The 17829-nt window shown below is 40.7% G+C and overlaps 2 protein-coding genes across 2 annotated transcripts; both read right to left on the bottom strand.

Annotated features, from left to right (window-relative positions):
* Positions 1 to 720: 720 nt before the first annotated feature.
* Positions 721 to 8742, bottom strand: LOC113634428 (aspartyl aminopeptidase). The gene is made up of 15 exons (XM_027133377.2): positions 8596 to 8742; positions 8355 to 8445; positions 7868 to 7956; positions 6234 to 6347; positions 5897 to 6022; positions 5674 to 5798; positions 5492 to 5582; positions 4102 to 4209; positions 2944 to 3021; positions 2755 to 2835; positions 2373 to 2533; positions 2124 to 2163; positions 1940 to 2041; positions 1516 to 1683; positions 721 to 1105 (listed from the first exon to the last, which is right to left on the bottom strand). Exons 1-15 carry the CDS (start codon positions 8599 to 8601, stop codon positions 1055 to 1057), a joined length of 1431 nt encoding a protein of 476 aa, XP_026989178.1. The 5' UTR covers positions 8602 to 8742; the 3' UTR covers positions 721 to 1054.
* Positions 8743 to 10839: 2097 nt separating this feature from the next.
* LOC113634432 lies at positions 10840 to 15117 on the bottom strand. Its single transcript, XM_047814112.1, has 6 exons — positions 15094 to 15117; positions 14713 to 14815; positions 14397 to 14626; positions 13561 to 13816; positions 13306 to 13442; positions 10840 to 12989 (listed from the first exon to the last, which is right to left on the bottom strand). The coding sequence occupies exons 1-6, from the start codon at positions 15115 to 15117 to the stop codon at positions 12735 to 12737; spliced, it is 1005 nt and encodes a 334-aa protein (XP_047670068.1). The 3' UTR covers positions 10840 to 12734.
* Positions 15118 to 17829: the final 2712 nt, after the last annotated feature.

The following is a 17829-nucleotide window of genomic DNA, read 5'->3' on the forward strand; positions in this document are numbered from 1 at the left end:
TGAGTATGAAGCAGAACTGCAGAGTGAATGCACCAGTACTCTGTATACCAGGGCCACACACAAAATGGTACCCATGGGAGAAGTTGACTAGCTAGATTGGTGGGGAGAAAACCAACAACCTTAAAGCAGTGGTAAAGAAATGTTAATAAAAAAAAAAACTTTAAAAAAAAAAATAAAAATAAAAAAACAGTTGGTTTAACATCCCAGGCACCCTCCATGCAACAAAGACTAGTCATAAGAATAAAGATGAGAGATAAGGACTTAATTGTGCTTCCATGCTGTACACTCTCAGTTATGAAAGCATCTATTTCAGGCCAGCATTCAGGACGAGCATTTAACTGCACTAAGAATATCGCCTATAAGCAGTCATGTTATAAATTTGATTTTGCATTAACTATTGAATAGATTACTGGTTAAAAAACTGCCAAGTCAGCATCACTGCTGACAAAGGAAATGGTCCTCTCTCTAAATATATGGTCAGCAGTAGTCCTATAAATGTTCCATTCATACGAGTGATGGCTTAGCATCAGATCGTTCACAGTCAGTGATTGCATACCTACAATATGCATATACTGCATATGGAGTAGACAGACCTGTAATTATGTTTTTAGCTTGTATCAAAATACGAGCAAACAGGCAACACCAGCCAATGCATCTAGCTTTAGTCTGTAAAAGTATAGGGCAGAGAGTCCCCAAAAACCCATCTAATTCAAAGACAAATTAGATAGACATTTTTTTATTGTCTTTAACAATTCCATTCTTCCTGAAGTAGAAAACTGCCAAAGATTTAGAAACCAAAGACAGGTTATGATTAAAAAAAAAATTATAAGTCCATCTAGTTCTATGCATGGAGTAAATACAGAATTGTGTTCTTCAAATAAGGGTTCTACTTGACAGCCAGGAGGTTATTTTAGGATTTCAGTCTGGAGTAGGACAAATTTTACAAATGTAAAAATGAATTATCCAAATACATTATTAAGATTGAGATTTTGATTTTCCTTATTTGGATACACATCTGGCCATCTTTCTAGTTATGCTGTGTCCCAGCAGCACACTAGTCCACCACAACCATGTTTCTCACGGATGGGAAGTGCTCGAAGAAGCCCTGCCGAAAAAGCAAATACAGGAGAATTAGTCTGATGTAAATTCTTATAGAAAAGTCCAGAAGATGCAGAATCAGCTGCTGACATTAGCCTGAATCTGGTATGCCTAAAAGAATCTGGTATGCCTTTAATTTGAGAAGAATTATGTCTTGCATTTTACAAGAGTAACAGTATTATATATATATATATATATATATATATATATATATATATATATATATATATATATATATATATATATATATATATATATATTATTTTATAGGTGTAATAAAAGAAAAGAACAATTAGTAAAAGATGGAGGAGGCTGGGTGAACTGAAGAATGAAGACCAGAGATGAGGTACTATAATAAAGAAGACAAAGACACTGACACTGCTGCTTAGAAGAGGATTTGATGAGAAGTGGAAGCACCTTGAATAGAGTTGTGGTCTGGAGGACACCAGAGGTGCAGCACATCTCTCTGATGGAGTGCATGGCCAGCTGTGGAGCACCGATATCCAGCACCGGCATTCCCAGCCGAGCAGACAGAATAGGTCCAATGGTTGTTCCACAGGGACTGTCATTCCGCACCATCACATCCTGGGAAATCACACACACACACACACACACACACACACACACACACACACACACACACACACACACACACACACACACACACACACACACACACACACACACACACACACACACACACACACACCTGTGGTGGGATTTTGAACTGGTGGGTTTTACCTGACCTGATCTGATAAATGTCACCGGCGTTAAATAAGTTAGTTCACCTACATTAAAATTAGCCCAATAAAATGCACATCAATATTGAGTATCGTTATACCTGAAGAGGCACATCCATCCTCGCTGCAATCTCTCGTATCATGGAGGCAGTTACAGCAGTAGTGGCATATCGCTGGTTGCTGTTAAATTTTATGACTGGACCCTAAGCCAGAATACAGAGCCGTTCAGCACACAGAGAGAGGATACAAAATGTGTGTAATAGTGCATCTAAAAGATTAGAATACCTTATGGAAAGCTGGTCTGTGATTCTCGTCATGCTTATCTCTGACAATGAAATCAAAGAAAACATTACAAATCAATACCTTCACATACATGTAACTATAAATATGTCTACAGCAATCAGGGCATTGACCTGAGACACTTTATTAAAGCTATAAGTTTTCATGGTTTTGCACTAGTACTTTTATTGTTCTGCTGCTTTGATGCTATAACATACGATTCCTAAAAACGCAGTGATTGGCAAAGTAACTGACTGGTAGTTTGGGTGCAGAGCATGAGCCATGTCAGCACTGATCATGAAGGATATAGGCATGGCCTCCTGAAAGGCAGTCAGATTTTCCTGGCTGGTTGCCAGACGACGCAGAATAAGCTCAGTCAGGTTCGACATGGCACCCTGAGCACTTTCTGACCCTACCTGCAGAACAAAAGTCAGAGTTTTGACTTATTTTGTTAAACTAAAAATGACAAAACAGATGTACAATGGTGCAGTATTTTGTCTACAAAAACTAAAGTTAGGCATAATTGGAGAATTAAGCATTAAGCCTATTATTTTTCTTGCTATTAAGTCAATTACTGAGGTGCATATCTAAAATGACTACGTTTAGGTAGAGTAAATAAACAAAATATTTTGCTCACCTCTTCGTTGTCATACAGAGTGACCATGCGGATATTTGGGTCTCCCGAGAGAGAGGCAGGAGTACTCGCGTCTATCAGAGCCTGAAGCGGATTGGGACACATGACACTATAAAAGCAGCATTTGTTGTGTTGTGTGTAGAAACCTGACAGGATTAATTACTGGGGTAATAAAAACACACTGAAACTTACGGTCAAAGCACAGAAGCAACTGTGGAGATTGTCCAGACGAGGAGAAAAAATGAACTCCTCATACACACCTCCTAGTGCCTGTAAAGAGATATTAGCCTTTTTAAATATTCTTTTTCTTTTCTCTCTACAATATTCTTTTTTTTTTGGCATCCAAATTGTCTTATGTTGTGTTATCAAATGGTTTAAATTGCCACAGCACTACCAGTGGTTGTGTTTAAAAATACAAAGTAAGGAATACTGTACATTCAGGGTGTCCAATCATATCTGGAAAGAGCTGGTGTGGATGCAGGTTTTATTTGAACCGAGCAGAAGCTACAACTGAAAGTCTACTGAAAGCCAAGATCAACTGATTAAACAAATAGAATTGGATGTGGCTCAGACTGGATCAGTATGGAAATCTGCACCCAAATAGTCTTATTAAGGGCAGAATAAACAGCAGATAGTAAGAACGCCTCCAGGCGACTTACACTAAAACTACATCCACACATACCACTGTAATAGGTTTTTATCTATACAGACCCTATAATGGTTTCATAATAGCAGCATTACTGATAGACGTTGCCAGTAACTATTATGACCACCGTCACGGCTAGAGGTCATAATATGCCAATATTTATGCCATTCTGCAACAAGATCAATATCCCTATGCAAATTTCATGGACCACATACAGTATACAATGTCTATTAAAGACTGCTAATGTTGCATGTACTTGTAGTGCAGTGCTGTTAAGACTGTGTGTACTGTTTAGTAGGAGTGTGTACTTTTGTCAGTAATAAATTGAACAATAATGTTAACCAATAAAAAAATTAATCTGAATAACACAATGAGTTTCTTCTACGGTTAAAATCATTCAAACCTTAATTTAAACAGTAACCTGTTTAGTCTCATCTCAACAGAATAAATAGAATTATACTATTTTAACCAGTCAGAGAAAGTACAGCACAGATGGATTCAAGCCAGGCATGAATCCATTACACTGATGAATGCAGAGAGACAGGGTCAGATAGAGTTGTACAAATGAATCCTCGACAACAGCCTACTTTATCCTCCCTGGACAATCCTGACAGGCGCTGAGCTGCTGCAAACGTGGCACGGATGCCCTCAGATTTGATGTGAGAAGCAAAACAATGCTGTCAGATTTTCCTTAGAGGACTCACCGCTGGCTGCGTGTCTGCCAGACACAGCTCAAAATCCAGCAGAACATCAGGCTTGACCTTCAGCTCATTACACAGCAGCTGGACCAGAGCTGGATGGTGTTTCTCTGCCTGATAAGTGCACACAAAGAGACAGTGTTCAAAAATGTCAAAAGGTCTGATACAGGTCTGTCAAAAAAATTTAACAAAACAAACAAAAAAAAAAAATCAAGAAAAACAGCCTTGTTGTTCGATATATACTTATTTTTATTATATTTGCATATTCAAAGGAAAACCCATAAACAAATGATATAATTTCACAATATATTCACTGTGTAGGTTCTGCAACACTTATGTTGTATCTTTTATAAATCAGTAAATAGAAAACTGTTCAAAAAGCTTAAAGAAAAACAGAGTAAAGTGGTATAATTGTGTGATTGTCATTGCTTAAGAAAGCAATGCAGAATTCATATTTGAAGGTTTATAAGATAAAGATTTTCTCAAGGAGCTTTCACACCAGCAGTTTAGTTTGAAACAGAGGAGGATAGACATAAAACAATTGATCATGTGAAACCTTCATGTGGATTGTAAAGAGCACCGCAGTACCAAACATCAAACTAGGAGGAGGTCAGACTTCAGTTGCACAGATGCAAAATGTCGACTCGGTATTATTAAATATTTTTTAAGAGTTGATTGAACTATTGCAACAGCTTGAAGACCAAAAAAAACTTAATGGAATTTGACTGCTCTGGAACAAGACAAACTTGACTGACACTTCTTAATTTTATATCACTCATGAATTCTATTCAGTTTAATTAGTGTCTTAACTGTAGAAAGAAAGAAAACATAGAGGGGGGGGGCATAGCAGCTTTTATTATCGTCACATATACATTACAGCACAGTGGAATTCTTTTCTTCACATACCCCAACTGAGGAGGCTGGGGTCAGAGTGCAGGGGCAGATATGATACAGCGCCCCTGGTGCAGGGAGGGTTGAGGACCTTGAACCCCAATCCGCCGATCAACAACCCAGAGCCTTAACCAGCTGAGCCACCACTGCCCAAGTTGAGCCACCACTGCCCCCAGTTGAGCCACCACTCCCCAGACTAACTGGAAATTAATTTTTACAGCATTTGGCAGACACCCATATCCATTTTTATTTCATTTTATTCAACTGAGCAAATGAGGGTTAAAAGCCTTGCTCAGGGACCCAGCACTGGCAGCTTGGTGGATGTAGGATTCGAACCACTTCCCGAACTAACAACCTTCTCATTGGTAATCCAACACCATAATCACTAGGCTACCCCATCCCCACATCTGAGAAAAACCTGATAATTAGTATTATAATGTAATCCTAATTTATTATTCTTCAAAACACACAATGTGAGGGCAACAAAAGAAGACTGGCATCTTACTGTGGAAACTGCATTGCAGGCATCACTGGCAGAAGCAGCAGAAACACCTGTCTCAAGCTCTTCCTGAATGGCCGTGGCCAGGAAAGGCACACTGAATAACACAAAATCATGCTGAATTAAAAAAGATCCAAATACACAACACAATACTGTATTGTACTCAGCTACCCATCCTGCAAACTCACAGGTGGTTCTCCTTGTTAGGGCCAAATGAGTCATTGATGTCTCTCTGAAGGTGAATGGCCAGATGAGGGATCCTCAAGATAGGCCGAGGGACATGAACGAGTCTATGCACCAGCTTATCTCCACTCTGCACTCACAAATACAAAAAATTCAAGAGCGTTTATTTCAGACACTGGCAGAGTGAGATATATAAACTGTGTATATATATAAACTCAGATAACATACCCTGACCATGACACGGCCTGCAACAGTCAGATCCCGGTCAAACCATGTGTTCCAAATTCCTCCTCCGTAGCACTCTACACCTACCTGTAGGCAGCCTGACCTCGTCTTCTTGGAGCGGGGCTTTACCTGTACACAAAGATGCACACGCAGGCATGTTTCTTTTACTCATCTACACATCAGAATAAATTTAAAAAATGGCAATTAGTTTATGTGGTCACATTCATTTTTTTAATACCTGCACAATTTGTGGCTTTAAATTCAGCCATGAGTAAGCAGCATTTTAGAATCGCTATACAGTTTTGCCAGTTTTTTCAAAGGTCAGGTGGCAATCTCTTACCCTCAGACAGGGACTATCCGTGTGCGCTCCTATGATGGAGAATCCATTGCCTGGTTTGTACAGGCCACCCACAGCAAAGGCAATAATGGTGGAGTAGTTCCGGGTCACAAAGTACTGTGGGGGGAAAAATATCGACATAAATTATGACCGGCCAAATTCTGCATTTTTTTTTTTTGCACATTCTGTTAAATTAAAAAAAGTGATTTTCTACCTATGATGGCAGCGCCTGATCCTCACACACTACTCACCCTCTGAATCTGCCTGAATCATCTTAATACTTTTACTTGGAAATTTGCACTTTTGACTAACTTTCTGTAATAATCTCAAAAGGAAGCCTTAAGCTTTCCGAAAATAATCTTATTCCTGTGGATAAAATCACACAACTTTGTCCAATGCGGCTGGAACGTCCATTATATCAGAGTTTAAGAATCTAAATTCTCATCATCGGCATCATTTTGGTTTCAATGCTATCCACAGATGTAAATGATTTGAAAAATTGATTTAATGTTTATAACAGTTTATGGCATTGTTAATAAATGTGCATAGAGCCCAGGGGCCTGCACTGGGGAGGGTCCTACTAAATGCAGGAAAAATCTTTTACTTAAACATTTATTTAATCATTAGTATTTTTTAAACATATTTTTAATTGCTTTTTAGGTTTGCAGATAATAGTAATACACTAGTAAATAACAAACATAAATAAAACCAGAATTTCTTCATTTACGGAGGTTGGTTGCGTAATTGGCGTTGATTGGATAATGGGCGCATCCTGCCATCAACCAGTAAGCAGTGACTGCATACAACCATATAGTGTGAAAGATGGTGGATAATGCACAAATTGGTAGAACAATGTAACCAGCAGCATTAAAAAATATCCCAACCTTACAGGATATTTCCAGCCTGCAGACACCAACAAAACTGCAACAACTTGTGCTAATCAGCTTTTAGAGGACGTTAGACAGAGTGACGGCCTGCATGGATATAAAATGTGTCCTGCACATGATGAATCCACAGAGCCGGATAACTACTTGTCAGATCGGTTTTCTTCTTACTAATTTATAGTACTTTATACTAATGATTCACAGACTGGTAGCAGAGCTGGACCGCCGATACCATTCATATTTACATTTACAATTCCAGCATTTGGCAGATGCCCTTGTATCCAGAGAGACTTACATTATTTCATTTTTATACAACTGAGCAATTGAGGGTTAAGGGCCTTGCTCAGGGACCGAACAGTGTCAGCATTGTGGACCTGGGATTGAACTCACAAAATTCCAATTTGTAGCCCAACACCTTAACCACTAGGCTACCACATGCCCCAACATGTGACATATGACATCATAAACCAGCATTTTGGCTTTTTAAATAACATTTTGTCCCTGACTCCAGAAGAGCTCTGATTGCCTGCAGTGAAACTGCAAAATAAATACTGCAGAGATTTGAAAATTTACTGGCACAGCAAGAAAAACGAGGAAGATATCCTCGCTCCCCTGGGCTACAGCTTTATCAGGGCGGCACACGCTCTTGATCCCTTCCAGTAACCTGGGGCTCACATTTGCTCAAAGAACACGTCACTAAAACAACTGCCAGTGGCCGAACGTAGATTGTAAAAATTACAGATGGATACAAACCAGATTTGCTGGTTTGATATCCCAATGTTCAGATTCCTTCAGCTCTGTAAAGCCAGCTTTTAAAAGACGAGTCTTGCACTCTTCAACCACTGTAAAATAATTAGAGAGACAGAGACAGAGAGAGACAGACAGACAAAGAGAGAGAGAGAGAGAGAGAGAGAACAACAGGAGTGTTAATAAAATCCAATAAACATTATGGTTGAGACTGCAAATACAAGGACTTTGTACTTGATGAATTTGAGTTCATCACAGATTTGCTCAAGAACAAGGTGCAAAAAGTACAAAGAGCAACTTTTGCTTATTGCTCATGAGATAATTCTCTCAGCTCATGAGAGACAGAGGCTCACTGTCCAATCGAGCTTGAAAAATAGCTTCAAGAATAATAGTATAGAATAGATCAATGTCAATTCACTTTACAAACAGGTTGTACCATGCAATAATACATGAACATAATGATAAACTAGCTCATGCTGTGATGCTTCCTTACCATGATATGGTGAAACTCCACGATTAACAAAATGAAGAAACTCCTTTGCGACGGTCTGAACAGCTTCCTTCGAGGTTTTCATGATGATAGACTGAAATATGCATAAAATTCTTTTGCAAGTCAAATATAAGCCGGGATGAGTAAAGCTCACACGTGATGCACAAATCAAACCTCTGGACACACGTTAAATATCTTAAATTGTGACGAACAGCACGTATGAGACTTTCACAGCTGAACTCACCTGCATAAAGGTTCAGAACAAATATGCAGCTGATACAACAGTAATAGATCAGTTAGACACCGGGACTCAATCTGTGGGACAAATAAAACAGCTTCAACGCCTCTCTTGCTCTCCACTGCCACCTAGTGTTCTGGAAGTTTCCTTAGTAGAATATTGAGTCTATTTGGCCAAAAGGTGTTGATTCAATTTCTATTGCAGTGGTTCTAGCAATTCCTCGGGCTGTAATTCACACCCAGGTCTACACTCACTGTATCATTTAAAAGGAACACCTGTAAACATGCTCAGTTTTGCTTTTCTCCAATCAGCCATTAGAACAAAGCATAAAACCCTTCTGATACAGGTGTACAGCTGTTTACAATGGCAGGACAGTGTAATATCTGTGACTGTGCCTGATGGGCTGGTTTGAGTGTTTCAGAAACTGCTGGGATTTTTACACACACACACATTCTCTAGAGTTTATAAAGAAAGGAATGAAATCTAAAAACAAAAAAACTGGTGGGTCTGATGGCTGAAACACTTTCCTGACGAGAAAAAACAGAGGAAAAAGACCAGACTGGTCTAAACTGAAAGGAAGTCTGTAGTTACTTGTTCTGTGTAAACCCTAGAGGAGTTGAAATTATTGTGTCTCAATAAAATTATGTTCAGAGCTAAAAACAAAAAAAACAAAAAAAAAACCCAGGTTAAATGTTGTGTTAAAAGACTGTTAATCCCTTAGTTTTCGCAGTGTTTTAACAATAGAGATAAGAGATAAGAGATACAACAAATACATTGTACTTGTTTTTAAAATGTGACAGGTATTGATGTAATATTGAATTATTTGTGTATTTACAAACGTGCAAAAAAATTTAAAAAAAAATCAGGAAGGGGGCAAAAACTTTTTCACACCACTGTATATAGCTGCATTAAACTCACTCACTCATCTCTCACTCATTTTCTACCGCTTATCCGAACTACATTAAACATAAATGTTTTTTAATGATTCTTGTACAAAGGTGATCTGTTTTTCTTGGTTATTGGCATGTTTGTCATGCAATTTTTTTTTAATTATTTACTTTTCATTTTTTGAAAAATAATTAGCCACTAATTTTGTTTTTGTTGCTTAGGGCTGTTTATTGTTGATAGCTTTGGGAAAGTAAAAATGATCATGAAAATTTTTGAACACTAGATGCTGCTGTCACATAAAAATTAAATATTTCCCTGTCTTATACTGACCATTTTGAAGGTACTGGAACAGCAAGACTAATGCTTATGTTTTTGTTGTACACTGAAAAGATCAAAATTTGAGATCGAAAGATGAATATGATCAATCAGAATTTCAGCTTTCATTTCCTGATATTTATAGCTATATGCAGTAAACTAATTACAACATGTCACTTTTTGTTTGAACACCCATTTTTCAAGTGCCCCAATATATAATTGTGGACTGAAGCCACTGCCTCTACCTTCTTCTTCTTCTTCTTTGAAACAACTTGAAGGTTTTTTCATTTAAATAAACCTAGAACAAACTGAGGCTACAATAATCTTAAGTTGGCTTTGAATTCGTTGACTAAATTACATCTCAGTGTCTTATAATAGGAAATATATATCTTTTAGTCCCCAAAATTAATCTGTTGTTGAAATGCCCCAGATACGTGTGTGACAAATGCTTCTTAAATAAATAAGTGAATGCTACTCAGGTTTTATCATAGATGTTTTATCTCTGATATGTTTATACAACATTAAAATATAATGATAAACATTTTATATTTTTACTTTGTTTAAATGTGATTGATTAATGCCATGAATAAATAAAAATGTAATTGTGGAGTAATCCTTTGTTAAATCCTAAACCAATGAAAACCTGTTCCAAATCACCAAACATGCTTTCCAGATAAGTTTTTAAAATAGTGTCTTGAAAAAAAAAAAAGGTTAAACCATTTTCTTGTATCAGATGCTTGTCTGTGATAAAAGTGTAAAGAGGACACTCTATAGCTTCCACCAGCTCAGAGAGCAGTATTTTTCTACAAAGGCTCTACCAAGCTTGAATGTATACTAAAAAATAGTGATAAAGATACATGAATGTTGATTTTACACAATATTTTAAATTTCCTGTACCTAAGTTGTTGTTTTTTTTTTACACTTTCTATACACAAACATATTTTAAAGAATCAATAAACAATATTTTACACTTCCTATGCACACACATTCTGCAATTTTTAAAGAAAGAAGACAAGACTATCTATACAAAATTTTTTTTACACTTTATATTCACAATTTTACAATATTTGGACATTTATACATACATTTTACGCTTAAAGAATACATAGTTTACATTTACAATTGTCTACAGCTAAAATTGTGTATATACATACACACACACACACACACACACACACGATATATACTGTGCATTTCTATACATAACGAAATGTAGCAAGTTATATATACATACTATTTATACATTACCTATACACACAATGCTTTGCTATTTTTAATAAAGACCTAAGATTATCTATGCAAATTTCTTTACACTTTCTATACAAATAATATTGTACAATATTTTACAAAAAAAAGTTACACTTAGATATACACAATATTTTACATTTTATAAACATGCACTATTTTAAACTAACTATGCACACATTTTACACTTTTTAAACAAAATCTTACGAATATACAGTATCTATACAAACATTTTTTACAATATTCAAATATACAATATGTTTAAATATCTATAAACTATGCATGTTCTATTTATAACAATTTTAATTATATATACTGTAAGATCTTTGAAAGCAGAACACTGAATAATAGCAAAGAGTCAAGAGATATGAGCAAAAGAAAATGCCACAGGCCCCCTCCTTAGCTCTGAGCCCCCGTCTGGTTGTGGTCGCCCCCAGAGAGCGTAGCACCATGAGAGGCCATAGGCATTACCATGTAGGCTGTCGGCTCTGTGTTGGACCTGAAACGAGAAGTCTCGCAACGAGAGAAAAAATTTAGCTACCCGGGCATACGTGTCCTTCGCCTTTGCCATCCACGGGAGGGGGCGTGATCGCTCACCAGGGTGAAGTGCCTCCCTGCCAGGTAGTAGCGCAGGTCCTCGATGGCCCACTTTATCGCAAGAGCTTACCATTCCACTATGGCATAGTTCTTCTCTGTGGGGGTGCGCTTTCTGTAGATGAAGAGGACTGGGTGATGCTCACAGCCGCTCAGAAAGGGCATAGCAAAGTCACAGCCAAGCAGAAGGGCCGAGCGACGTCCACAGCCAAGCAAATAGTCAGAGTGACATCCAAAGGAGATTAGAAAAAGCTGAGCGACATCCACAAACAAGCAGAAAGAGCAGAGCGACGTCCACAGCCAACCAGAAAGGGCCGAGCGACGTCCACAGCCAACCAGAAAGGGCCGAGCGACGTCCACAGCCGACCAGAAAGGGCCGAGCGACGTCCACAGCCGACCAGAAAGGGCCGAGCGACGTCCACAGCCAACCAGAAAGGGCCGAGCGACGTCCACAGCCAACCAGAAAGGGCCGAGCGACGTCCACAGCCACGTAGAAAGGGCAGAGTGACATCCACAACCGAGCAGAGGGGCGCAGTGCGATGCCCACAACAGAGTAGAGGAGCCGATTGACGATAACAGACGATCAAGAAAGGGCCAATGTTTTAGACTACCTATACAAAGAAATTAATACAAATTTTATACAAAATTTTTTTTAGAATTATCTATACATGATATTTTAACAGAAAGGCTGAGCAATGTCCACAGCAGAGCAGAAGGGCTGAGTGACGTTCACAGCCAAGCAGAAAGGGCCGATGGTTTACACTACCCATACACACAAATTTCTACAATTTTTTAAAAATTTTTTACAAAAAAAAACAAACAAACAAAAAAAAACACTTTAAATTATCTATACACAATTATTTAGCAAAAAGGCAAAGCGACGTCCACAGCCGAGCGGAAAGGGCCGAGCGACGTCCACAGCCGAGCGGAAAGGGCCGAGCGACGTCCACAGCCAAACAAAAAAGCGCAGAGCGACGTCCACAGCCAAACAAAAAAGCGCAGAGCGATGTCCACAGCCGATCAGTAAGGGCAGAGAGACCTCGAAAGCACCTTTCTACAATTTTTATACAAAAATTTTTTTCGGATTATCTATACATAATATTTTAGCAGAAAGGGCGCAGTGCGACGTCCACGGCCGAGCAGAAAGGGCGCAGTGCGACGTCCACGGCCGAGCAGAAAGGGCGCAGTGCGACGTCCACGGCCGAGCAGAAAGGGCGCAGTGCGACGTCCACGGCCGAGCAGAAAGGGCGCAGTGCGACGTCCACGGCCGAGCAGAAAGGGCGCAGTGCGACGTCCACGGCCGAGCAGAAAGGGCGCAGAGTGAAGACCCAAGCAACATCTACAGCTGAGCAGAATGGCTGAGCGACACAAAGAACAAAAAAGAAAAAAAACAAAAGAACACACGTCAAGGCAGGTGGCGCAGCGAGAAACACAGCAAGGCAAGTAGCAGAGAGAGGCACACAGCAAGGCAAGTAGTGGAGCGCCGTCCTCAGAAGGGCCAAACAACGTCCACAGCCAATCAGAAAGAGCCGTGCGACGCACACAGCCGAGCAGAGGGGCGAGCAACGCACACAGCCGCGCAGAAGGGCCGATGTTTTACGCTGCCTATACATACAAATTCCAAAAATTTTTATACCAGAAAACATTTCAAATTATCTATACACAATATTTTACCAGAAAGGCAGAACGATGTCCACAGACAAGCAAAAGGGCCAAATGACGTTCACAGGCTGAGCACAGGGGCGCAGAGCGACGACCAGGGCCGAGCAGAAGGGCGCAGAGCGCCGTCCACAGCTGAGCGACACGTGTCCCTAAAGGGAGAAAAAAAAAACAAAGAACACACGGCAAGGCAGGTGGCAGAGCAAAGCACACAGCGAGGCAGGTGGCGCAGCGAGACACACAGCAAGCAAGTAGCAGAGGGAGTCATACAGTGAGGCAAGTAGTGGAGTGCCGTCCTCAGAAGGGCCAAACAACGTCCACAGCCAATCAGAAAGAGCCGAGCAACCTCCACAGCCGAGCGATGTCCACAGCCGAGCAGAAGGGCGAGCGAGGCGCAGTGCGATGTCCACGGCCGAGCAGAGGGGCCAATTGACGATAACAGACGATCAGATAGTGCCAAATGTTTTAGACTACTGATACAAATTATTAAAATAAAATTAAAAAAAAAAAAAGCATTTTGAATTATCTATACACAATATTTTAGCAGAACGGGCGCAGAGCGACGTCCACGGCCGAGCAGAAAGGGCAGAGCGACGACCACGGCCGAGCAGAAAGGGCAGAGCGACGACCACGGCCGAGCAGAAAGGGCAGAGCGACGACCACGGCCGAGCAGAAAGGGCAAGCGACATCCACGGCCGAGCAGAAAGGGCAAGCGACATCCACGGCCGAGCAGAAAAGGCGAGCCACATCCACAACCGAGCAGAAGGGGCCGATGTTTTACGATGCCTATAAATTCCAAAAAAATTGTATGCGTAAAAACATTTCAAATTATCTATACACAATATTTTAGCATAAAGGCAGAGTGATGTCCACAGCCAAGCAGAAGGGCTGAATGACGTTCACAGCCGATCAGAAAGGGCATAGCAAAGTCCACAGCCGATCTGAAAGGGCATACAGTAGCAAAGTAGCAGAAGGCCGAGCGACGTCCACAGCTGATCAGAAAGAGCAGAGCAACAAATTAAAGGGAGGTGAAAAAAAAAGAAGACCCGGTAAGGCAGGTGGCAGAGAAAAGCACACGTCAAGGCAGGTGGTGCAGTGAGGCACACAGCAAGGCAAGTGATGCCCACAGCCAAGCAGAAGGCCGAGCGTCTTCCACAGCCGATCAGAAAGAGCCGAGCAACAGACACAGCCGAGCAGAAAGAGTCGAGCGATGACCCAAGCCGGGCAGAAAGGGCGACCACGACCGAGTGGAAGGGCGCAGAGCGTCGACCATGGCCGAGCAGAAAGGGCGAGCAACGTCCACAGCCGAGCAGAAAGGGCCGATGATTTACGATGCCTATAAATTCCAAAAAATTGTATACATAAAAACATTTCAAATTATCTATACACAATATTTTAGCAGAAGGGCTGAATGATGTTCACAGCCGATCAGAAAGGGCATAGCGAAGTCCACAGCTGGGCAGAGGGGCGAGTGACGTCCACAGCCGAGCAGAAAGAGCAGAGCAACAAACACAGCTGAGCGTCCCTAAAGGGAGGGGGAGAGAAAAAAAAAAAAGAAAAAAAAAACACACGGCAAGGCAGGTGGCAGAGCAAAGCACACGTCAAGGCAGGTGGCGCAACGAGGCACACAGCAAGGCAAGTAGCAGAGGGAGGCACACAGCGAGGCGAGCGATGTCCACAGCCAAGCAGAAGGGCCGAGCATCCTCCACAGCCGATCAGAAAGAGCCAAGCAACAACCAAAGCCAAGCAGAAGGGCAGAGCGTCATTCTCAGCCGATCAGAAAGGGCCAAGCGATGACCCCACCTTAGCAGAAGGACCGAGCAACATCCACAGCCGAGCAGAAAGGGCAGAGCAACGTCCACAACCAATCAGAAAGGGCAGAGCGACGTCCACAGCCAATCAAAAAGGGCAGAGTGATGTCCACAGCCGATCAGAGAGGGCCGAGTGATGACCCCACCCAAGCAGAAGGTCACAGAGTGATGTCTACAGCCGAGCAGAAGGGCCGAGCAACATCCACAGCCGATCAGAGAGGGCCGAGTGATGACCCCACGCAAGCAGAAGGTCACAGAGTGATGTCTACAGCCGAGCAGAAGGGCCGAGCAACATCCACAGCCGATCAGAAAGCCCCGGCCGACACACGTCCCTAAAGGGAGGAAGGTGGTGGAGCAAAGCACTTGGCAAAGCAGGTGGCAGAGCAAAGCACACGGCGAGGCAAGTAGCAGAGGGAGGCACATGGCGAAGGAAGTGGTGGAGTGACATCCACAGCTGAGCAGAAGGGCGAGCGACGTCCACAGCCAATCAGAAAAAGCCGAGCGATGTCCACAGCCGAGCAGAAGGGCCGATGTTTTACGCTGCCTATACATACAAATTCCTAAAATGTTTATACAAAAAAACCATTTCAAATTATCTATACACAATATTTTAGCAGAAAAGCCGAGCGATGTCCACATCCGATCATAAAAGTGCAGAGCGTTGACCAAAGACGTCCAGAGGGGCGCAGAGCAACGTCCAAATCTGAGCAGATGGGCGCAGAGCGACGTCCATAGCCAAACAAAGTCACGGCCAACGGAGGTAAAAAAAAAAAAAAAAGGAGCAAAGCACACGGCGACGTCCACAGCCTATAGGAAAAAGCAGAGCAATGACCCCAGCCATGCGACAATCAGAAAGGGCCGTTGTTTAACACTACCTATACACAAATTTCTTTTACAAATTTAAAAAAAAAAATATCTATACACAATATTTCAGCAGAAAGGCAGCGTGACGTCCACAGCCAATCAGAAAGGGCCGAGCAAAAAGGCCAGGCTACGTTCACAGCCGAGCAGAAGGGCATTAAATGTTAAGTTAATATAAAGTTAAATATTTAAAGGCAAATAAAATATCAGGCACAAATTGTGAAAGATTGGTTCAGGAATTATGAGAGGCAGTGGAGAAGACTTTACATGGTGTTCTGACGGTCAGAAATAAATGTAGTAACATTGCATAAAGCAAAAGTAGAGATCAGGCCACTGATATACTTTAAGCTGTATTACCCTCAGTTAAAGCCTAATACAGCTGAAAGTATATCTGAAGTGCAAACAGTAATGTACTGATCAATAAAGTGCAAACAATAACATTTCCCCTGCTTGTATCCGGAACTACGAGATAGCAAATGTGGACCGTTAAAATCGTAAAACCGCTCGCGACAACAATGATTTAAAAACAACAACAACAACAACAACAACTAAAACATTTCAGTACGGAGTTTCTCAGCTCGGTGTCTAAAAATGTCTCATATCTACTGTAGAACCCCCTCCCACAGTGAGTATAACTGCATATAGTATAATTTCAAGACTTCATCGTAAATACTATCACGATATTGGGTTAATACTAAAATATTATAGAAAATACGATGCTCGATCAGGCACTATAGTCAATAAAAATTGGATTTAAAAACAAGTTAAATTGCTGATCAATACATGATATGACTTAATTTACGTCAGTGGACTGTTGTGTATCATACCTCGTTGTTACTCCCGTTATATACACATATTTTTTCCAGTTTTTCCTTGCTGTTTAAATTAACGGCTATGTGTGGGTCACGCGACGGCGCGTCGTGTTCTCACGTGACCTGCATTTATAAATACTACACCTGCGCGAGCGACTGTAAGTTTCCTTGTTTAGAAAACAATCTCTATAGATTTTGGGTTAAAGATAACACTTATCTGTGCACGAAGGGCGATCACGATGGATGAGTTGGAGGTTACTGCTGTGTTGCTTTGTGAGCGCGTTCTAACCATCGTTCGCACCGAATTTTAGTTCTATTAGTTCTAGAACAGCTTGCATTCAAAACTCCCTCGCTTGACAAATGCCAGCTGAGAGCTGATTGGCTGACGTTTTAGCGCCATTGAAGTAATTAGGCAGTCATTTAAAATCCACTTATAAATGAACACAGATAACTTGGATCATACAACATTTCCTAAGCCATAATCAGCCAAATGTCGTGTCTCGGTCACGTACTGTATGGTTTGGTCTACACAATTTGCTTTATGATAGAATAAACAGAAAGAAAACCCTTTTTAAAGCAAATTAAGACAATATTATTGTAGAATAAAATAATAAAACATTACAAGATGGAATGATGAAGGCCAATGTGACATTTTGTATTATTTTCCAGTATTAGCATGTTCCAAAGTGTTTTATTCTTCTTATTCTATAAATACCATTACGATTTTAGAATGGTATTTATGTCTGTACTTTTGAGAGTCACAAACAGCTGGAACCAAATTCCTTGTGTGTGTCAATAAACCTAATTCTGATTCTGAATCACGCTTGATCATACATCTGTTTAATGTTGTAGAGCATCAGCAAACAAGTTAGATCCAGTTCTCACTTTGTATTATAGCAGGTATAAATAGTTGTTCCCCTGTCCCCCCTGCCTGTAATTTTTTCCTCTCTAGAAATTCATAAAAACAAGAACTGCAGATGATCATGTAACCAAGACACTTTCCCTTTGTATAAAAGAGTTGCAAAGTACTGTATTTATTAAAAGTTTGTGTAAAT

The sequence above is a fragment of the Tachysurus fulvidraco genome, chromosome 5, assembly GCF_022655615.1.
Source record: "Tachysurus fulvidraco isolate hzauxx_2018 chromosome 5, HZAU_PFXX_2.0, whole genome shotgun sequence".
Lineage (NCBI taxonomy): Eukaryota > Metazoa > Chordata > Actinopteri > Siluriformes > Bagridae > Tachysurus > Tachysurus fulvidraco.

Excerpts from the sequence above, each read along its gene's own strand:
- LOC113634432 (XM_047814112.1), bottom strand. The coding sequence starts at position 15,117 with ATGTTGCTCGGTCCTTCTGCTAAG. Across the intron at positions 14,627-14,712 it reads TATGCCCTTTCTGATCGGCT|GCATCGTAAATCATCGGCCC; the intron begins GTGAACATCATT and ends TGGAATTTATAG. Across the intron at positions 13,817-14,396 it reads TGGGCATCACTTGCCTTGCT|ATAATTCAAAATGCTTTTTT; the intron begins GTGTGCCTCACT and ends TATTGTGTATAG.
- LOC113634428 (XM_027133377.2), bottom strand. Across the intron at positions 7,957-8,354 it reads TGGAGTTTCACCATATCATG|TGGTTGAAGAGTGCAAGACT; the intron begins GTAAGGAAGCAT and ends ATTATTTTACAG. Across the intron at positions 2,534-2,754 it reads CTCTGTATGACAACGAAGAG|GTAGGGTCAGAAAGTGCTCA; the intron begins GTGAGCAAAATA and ends TTTGTTCTGCAG.